Genomic DNA, 7,940 nt, shown 5'->3' on the forward strand with positions numbered 1-7,940 from the left:
TCATTTGTCCTATCGGTAACATAATTAATTTATCAGTCAATTTTAACTTATTTGACTACTATTGACTATCTAACTAAATTAAACAACAACCAATATAAAGTATCATTTTTAGACCTGTTTGTAATATCTTATTGCTCCAAAACACTTTACAAAAAAATTGCTCAAAACAATTTTTTCGATAAACTTTTTGAAAAAATCATTTTTGCATGTGATCAACTAAAAAGTCATTTTGCATGTAATCAACTAACAACTATTTACCAAACACTTCCTTTTGTCTCAATAATAATAAAGAGTTATCGAAATTGAACAGTAAACTAAAACCAGAGAACTAAAAATACCAATTTTTAGGTCAATGACTAAAAAATGGCAAAACCATTATAACAAATGTGAAATTAGTCCAAACAAATTGTGATTCTTGTTTTTTTTTTTCTTTTTTAATCCCAAGGATTTATCTAAAATCCCTTTTGCAAGGAGAGTATTAATGCAAGACCTAATATCCATATCCCTTTCTCTAGTACAAGTGTGTGTATTATGCCATACAACATTGTGCATGGAAAAGGTAGTAGTTGAAACATGTTACAAAAACAACAATGTCGTTAGAAAATTACAACACGCGCACGCGGGCACACACATACATACATACACATGCAATACAACAATAAATTTGGAATAGCAGTGTTGGACGTTTTCTCATGGCAGTTGTAAGTTGAAAAGTACCTGCACCACATTCAACAATGGATTATGCTTATTGCACTCAGACACTCACAAGTGGAGCAGACCATTAGCAGTAGTAGGTAATGGAGGGGCAACAATTGTGTATCTAATTAGCTATTGTCACGCCAGACTGGATTGTCCTGCCTCGGGTGCAGGAATATCACAATCTTTAGAACAATAGCAAAGCAAAACAAGTTTAAGCATAAGTATTCAAGTTGGCACAGATCATACATTGCAGTGACAAGTATCGAAACCAAAAGAAAAATTGTTCATACGTTTAGTAACACTATCAGAAGACAGATCAGAGACAGGGAATAATTGTCAGAAAAGAAAATGGATACCTGGAGTAATGAAAAGTTAATCCCCGTATGGTCATCTCCAAAGACTCACCAACGAACAGCCAACAGCCTCAACATAGCACCACCCCTCCTCACATGGCTGGATTAATGTCTATGCCCAGACAAGAGGGTGTTAGTTAGGTTGGTGGTTGTTCATAGTTTACAATAGGATATAAGCTGCAAGATTGAGTCATTACCACGTATGAGCAAAATCATAAGTATTAGTTTTTGTTTATGTGGGGACCAAAAATTTGTGTACGCCGGTTGTGTTAATGTAACCTTTGAAACATTTCATCAATAGAACATAACATTTCTGCTGTTTAATAATTTGATGAATAGAGATTCCCTGACAAAAACATAGTGAATACCATGTATATTTGGAAACTAGACATGCAGTCTCTGGGCGTTTTCAACTTCCAACATAGCACGCGCCTGAGTGGGCCATCTCTATCTCTCCCCTTGTCAGCTCCCTTCTATCGCTCTGTGTACACTTTCTCCATCACCGCCACCTGGGTTTACTCTGCTGCCTGCCACTTCACCGTATCCATCTTATAGTCCTGTAAGCTCCATATGCAGCTGGTTTTAGTAGTCTTACACTTATTGACAGGTGGAGGTCTAACGATGGCACCACCTCAAATTAATCGGTTGTCACAAATTTTCTGGCAGTACCGAAGTTGCAGTGTTAGGGGAGAGGAAGTGTACTAGTTCCCATTGGTCTTCCTCTTTTGTAGTCTTCTTCTTACTTCAGTTCCACACTAAAGAAGCTCCCATGAAGATGCAAGTGGAAGCAATCCTAGAACAATACCAGCACCGGAGTTGTCAGCAAAAAGCTCTTCAATAAGGGACTGGCTTCTTCTCTATGGATCCCAGCATTCTCTCCTTGAAAGCATCAAAATCATCCACCTGAGTACATCAGAAAGAGAATTAACGATTATAATCTCTCTCTCAGTTCAGAGTTTTATATAAAAGAAATGAAATTTGAAATTTAAGTTTAGAAACGTTATTTTCATATCACTTGCATGTCAGGGTCTTTGCATCTTTGGCTCATTCTATAAATTTCAATAACTGCTCCTCTGTGATAAAGTTCAGCACAGGCACATGATCCCGGCCAATGATGTTTGCAGCAAGTACTCCTTTACTTGGGGTAACTAGTCTCATTTCCTAGAAGAAATTATTCACAGCAATTAAGGATTTTGATCGCAAGAAGTAAGAAGGATGAATGGAAAATGTAAAAACCTTACAGCATCTTATACATCATGTTCCTAGCCATTCTAGTCATGGAAGCCCCCTTTTGTTTTTGGAAAGACAGGAAAAGTTTAATAATGTAATAAAGGGAACATTGTCCATGGAATAAACACAAACATATGAACTTTTACATTGAGAAAAATCAAGTATGGTGATAAAGGGCAATAAAACTTTTTATACAATCTTTAAAATATCAGGCGACTCACCAATTAACACCCCACACCCTGGAAAAAGAATTTCAAAGAAGAAAAGCTTCCAAGTCATCTGCAAAAATTATTCTACCTTTCTATCTATATGACCACTGAGAATGCTAGAACATAGTTCAGAACAACATTACCAATGTCACACTACAAACTTTGTCCACAGATTACATGAAAAATAATATTGCATATTATAAAATTAAACAAACCAAATGCCTGCACTAACAAGTAACAACATCATATAAATGCATTGGTTAATTGGATATGTAAAGGGAATGTAGAATCACTGTAATTATGCCACAAAGTCCTAATGATCTGACCACATCCTATCTACCATTCAATAATATAACTTGCATGGTCTACTAGGTAATAATGGATACTTTATTTAAATTTTAAAAGATATTTTACAAGAAGCTTCAGCAGTTCAACACTTCAACGCTGTTGATGAATATATGCCTTCACATCATTTGAGATGAAGTTGTTTCAAACAGCAAAAGAAGGATAACTGCCTAAGAACATAAAGTCAGATCTATGTTGCACAGATACGGGAAACAAGAAAATAGGAATCACAAGACACTGAACAGGTGAGGAATCAGGAAAGTACAAATATAAAAAAATATCAGTGTGTTTACAAATATTTTTTCTTTAAATATGCATAAATATGAATGGTTGACTAGTTTCTTTCCAGAAAAAAGCATTTTAAGAATTTTTAAAATTAGGGAAATGGCTTTGAAACATTTTATGAAGTTTCCGTAAATGTAGAGGAAATCTTTTCAAAACATGAAAACGCTAATCCTTAAGGGTTTTTGTGCAACATAGAGTCGGACCATTATCTTCTCTTGTGATGAATAATGCGGCAATTGCTGAAAACCACTTCAACCAGTATTGCAATGTCAACATGATGCTAGTATTTGAAAGTTGAAACATAAAAAAGTCATGAAAGATCTCACAAATATCACATGCATATTCATCGCAACGGAAGATAAATATTCACAAGGACACTTACCAGCTCAAAATTGTGCCAGTTTGGAGAACTTCCACCATCAGCATCACAGCTTCAATCAATACTACACTTGTAGAGCCTGCTCAAGGGCCAAACTGGGAAAAATCAAATCTAACTTAAAAATTGCAAACACTTTAAGAACAATAGTTGTAAATCAAGAACAAGAAAAAAAACATTTGTATACAGGAATTATAGAAAATACCTCTGATGATCAAAGTTGACACTGGTGTGGAGACTGCACCTTCCTTCTCCAAGGACATATCCCCCTTTTTGCTTTAGATCCATAGCAATTTTCTGGATGGATCTCAACAAATTTCCACACCATTGATTCTCAGACTTTCCATATTATTACAAACTTACCCTATTCACCAGCTTTAAGGACCCGCCAGGTCCATCAACTATCTCAAAACTATAATCACTTCTATCATAATTGGCCCTGTTTCTATACAAATAGTCACAAGTAATGTACATGAGAATGTCTAGGAATAGACTCTTTTCTGTCATTCCTTTAGTACAATCAGTATAATCTTGTATCTCAAAAAATGCTCTATCCAATATTTTATATGTTATTTCATCAAACTCTATACCAATCTGGCTCAACTTCTGGCCCCACATCAAAGCTCTCTGTGGGAGCCCTTGCTTGCAAAGTTGAGATAGTAGTAAGTTAGCGGTGACAATATTAGGGATAAATGCCATCTTAAGCAACTTTGCAGCCAAAATCATAGCACGGTCCAGTATATCGTTGCAAGCACCACTCATCATAGTGTTGTATGTAACTGTATTTGGAACTAACCCAGCTGAGACAAGTTCATCCAACATCATGACAGCTCGATTGATCTTCCTACTAGTACAAAAACCATGAAGCCTTATGTTGTAGGTAGTAATATCTGGTTCCCATCCACTAGCAAACAATTTATTCACTAAGTTATCAGCATTAGCCATGTCAAATGCTTTGATAAATCCATCAATCAAAGTATTGTAAGTAACAATATCTGGTTTTACTCCACTTTGTTGCATCTCAATGTAAGTGTCTATGGCTGATTGCATCCTCCCCTGCATACATAACCCTTTAATAATGATGTTAATTGTAAAGGCATCTGGGAAAAGACCCCTCTGTTTCATCTCCTTCTCCAATATCTGAGCTTCATTCAGTTTTCCACTGTTAGAAAAACCAGCAATTAGAGAGTTGTATACAAAATTATTTGGCACAAGTCCCTTCCTTGTCATTTCCAGAAATGCATTATATGCTTCTTCAACAAACCCTGTTTTACATAGTCCATCAATGAATGCAGAAAAAGCAACAGCATCAGGAGCCATACCCATCCTTGCCATCTCTTCCCACAGAATTTGAGCTCCAGCTGTGTCCCCTTTCTTGAAATACCCATCTAACAGAACAGTGAAGGAGATTCTGCTAATAGGGAAGTCCATTGCAATCATCTTGGTCATTAGTTCCTTAGCTTCATGCAGCCTCCCTGTGGTACACAAGCACATAAGTAGACTAGCGCATGTGGAAGCTGAAGGTGTTTGACCAAATTTTACCATAATATTATAAATCTCAAATGCATTGTCTTCTAATCCCACTCTGCTATAAGCAGCAATAATGGAATTAAATGCAATTACACTAAGAGGTATTCCCCTTTCAAGCATAGTATGCAACAGTTCTACAGCCTCATCCAACCTTTCAGCCCAACACAATCCAGCAATGTATACATCAGTTAATGAACAATCTGGAATTAGTTCCATCATAATTAGATCTCTTAACAGTCTGTCTGCATGCTCTTCCCTCCTATACTTGTAGTACCCTGCCACCAAAGTGTTGACAGTTATACCATCTGGAACAACTCCTTTCTTTATCATTTCTTCAAAAAGGGCATTTGCTTGATCAATTTCCCTTGCTTTAACATAGCCATCCATCAAGGCATTATATATTTCAGTGTTTGCAGAGACACCAATTTCTTGCATTCCATCAAAGATTTTCCTTGCTTCAATAATGTTGCCCTCCTTACACAAAGCATTGACAATGGTACCAAAAGTAATGCTGCTAGGATTACACCCGTGTTTAATCATCAAATGCAACCAATTAAATGCATCAGAAGTCCAACCCTTCATACAGTAAGCATTTATCAAAATGTTGTAAGTTATGGCATCTGGTTCACATCCAAACTTTCTCATTAAATGTAACAAACTCTCTCCAATTTGAAGACACCCACTTTTACAAAACCCAAGAATCATCACATTATATACATAAAGGTTAGGACAAGGCCCTTTATGCAACATATCACGAAATAACTTCCACACACTACCGTAATCTCTGAACCTAAGCAATAATTTAAACAGAATGCTTACTGCTGACAAACTTGGCTGTGCTCCAGCCTCCCTCATCATACTCAAAATCTTCAAAGCTCCAGGAATCATTTCTGCGCTCAAAAATGCCCGCATTAATGAATCAAGTACTGAATAATCTGACTCATATAAATTATGCTCTCTCCACATGAATTCCACAACTTCATCACTCCTGGATTTCCCAATCCTCCTAATTATCCAAGAAAGCACATCCTGTGCCATCAATCTCAGTTGCATAGCAGCCAATAGATGCGCAGCAATGCAGCCTGATTGCACCATACCCTCGGAGTAATCTTGAAATACATATTTGAAGAATGAAACTGCAACTCCCCGGTTATCGAATGATTTCATAATTTCTGCAAGATAGTATGGGCAAAACTGACTAGAAAATGCATTCAAAAGATACGCATTTTCTTGTTTGATTATTTTCGATAACCCTACAAGGATTCTACGCCTCTCATTTGAAGTAATTACAGTATAATTTTCAGTGATTGACAAATTTTTGAAAGGGGAAAACTGTTGAAGAGAATCAAAATTTCTATCAGAAAAATGCGATGTTGAGCAGTAAACTGAGCTGTCAGAAGAGAAGGAGGCGAAATGTGAAACTCGGGATTTGTAGAGAAGGGAAAGAATGTACAGAGGAGATGTGTTTGATATGGAAAGAAGTGAGCTTTGGTGACAGGCCTTAAACGCACAATGCACGCGACGCACAGTAGCACACATCCGGAAATTCGCCGGAGCTCCCGTCGGTGACGGAGGGCGTTACGGCAGACGCGATTGTAGAGGGACTAAGGAAACACAATTACGACATTCAAACTGGAGAAGGACGCTTCGAATGGGTTCTTCCAAGGTCCAGACTGGACTTGCCGACGGAGACTCTGTAGCTGAACAGGGAGGAAGGTGAAATCTCAGCGGTCTCCACACACCAGTGCCACCATGTCCACCATGAAAGTCTGAAAGTACACCTGAATTTACCCTAGGTGGGCCGCGGGCTCGAACTGAAGAAATGGCTGGGCTTGAACTCATGACAATGATGAGTTGTTGGACTTTAGAGTTTTGGTCCAACACAATCCAATGATAGATAAATAAATCTAACAAATTATATCATGCACCAGGGCGCATAATGCATTGTGCGTCCTGACCCAAAACGATGTTGTTTCTATAAATTGAGAGTGTTGATGCGACAGACACTATTCTGTCCATCCAATTCTGTTATAGTTTTATTTTTATTGTTTTTTGTTTATGTGTATTATGTTAAGAGCTTATATGTATTATGTTAAAAGTTATGTGTAAGACTGTACATCGGACGGTTCGGGTGGGCAATTGGCTAATTCGCACGAATTTCGGTTTGATGAAATTAAAACCGATCCTTACTTATTATTTATTAAATCTTTCAATTTTGGTCGGATTAGTCGGATATCCGACTAATGTTCGGATTAGGCAAAATAGAAATAAGAAAAAAAAAATTTGAAAATTTAAAGTAAATTCAATTAAAAACTAAAGCTAAATTCTAATAGGGGTGTATTCAATCATGACTTTCATAGAGTTTTAAAGACTTTTATGAACTTTAAAAGTTTAGGGGTATTCAATTCATACTTTTAGAGAGTCTTTAAAAGTCAGGCGGTATTCAATCAAAATTTTTAAAGAGTCTTTAAAAGTTGTGTGGTATTCAATTAAGACTTTTAGAGAGTCTTTAAAAGTCACGTGGTATTCAAAAAGTTATGAACTTTTGTAAACTTTTTAATTTTAAGACTTTTGTAGACTTTTTCTTCTCAAATATAAATAGTTGAAATCCAACCATCAACCCCCAGATTTCAAAATTTTCTTTCTAACAACTTTGAATGTTTTCTCTCTCTATTTAAACTCTATTTTTTCTCCCAATTTAAACTTTATAAACCTATCTAAATTTAATAAAAAAAAAATTTTTCATTATCCTATATTTTCCTCATACCTAAACTCTACCAATGTTTCTCTCTCTCCTAAACTTTACAACCTTCCTCGAAAAATTTGAAATAATATTATTTTACTTCATTATTGCTTGTTTATATTGATTTTTATTTTTTCTATGAATTTTTTATCCCTAACTTTCTATAATTC

At 36.2% G+C, this 7,940-nt stretch overlaps 1 protein-coding gene across 6 annotated transcripts; it reads right to left on the minus strand.

Annotated features, from left to right (window-relative positions):
- Window positions 1–459: 459 nt before the first annotated feature.
- LOC109150761 (pentatricopeptide repeat-containing protein At1g63330-like) lies at window positions 460–6,824 on the minus strand. Of its 6 annotated transcripts, XM_019298749.1 has the most exons (6): window positions 3,703–6,824; window positions 3,504–3,595; window positions 1,684–1,955; window positions 1,421–1,609; window positions 1,056–1,229; window positions 460–717 (listed from the first exon to the last, which is right to left on the minus strand). In XM_019298749.1, the coding sequence occupies exon 1, from the start codon at window positions 6,564–6,566 to the stop codon at window positions 3,849–3,851; it is 2,718 nt and encodes a 905-aa protein (XP_019154294.1). In that variant the 5' UTR covers window positions 6,567–6,824; the 3' UTR covers window positions 460–717; window positions 1,056–1,229; window positions 1,421–1,609; window positions 1,684–1,955; window positions 3,504–3,595; window positions 3,703–3,848. The 6 variants fall into 6 exon arrangements, with proteins under 6 accessions (XP_019154294.1, XP_019154292.1, XP_019154293.1 ...); XM_019298747.1 differs by having other exon boundaries at window positions 461–717; window positions 1,421–1,955; window positions 3,504–3,579; XM_019298748.1 differs by having other exon boundaries at window positions 461–717; window positions 1,056–1,164; window positions 1,421–1,955.
- Between the last annotated feature and the right edge of the window lie 1,116 nt (window positions 6,825–7,940).

This window comes from Ipomoea nil, unplaced genomic scaffold (genome assembly GCF_001879475.1).
Source record: "Ipomoea nil cultivar Tokyo-kokei standard unplaced genomic scaffold, Asagao_1.1 scaffold2280, whole genome shotgun sequence".
Taxonomy (NCBI): Eukaryota; Viridiplantae; Streptophyta; class Magnoliopsida; order Solanales; family Convolvulaceae; genus Ipomoea; species Ipomoea nil.

Excerpts from the sequence above, each read along its gene's own strand:
- LOC109150761 (XM_019298749.1), bottom strand. The coding sequence starts at position 6,566 with ATGTGTGCTACTGTGCGTCGCGTGCATTGTGCGTTTAAGGCCTGTCAC.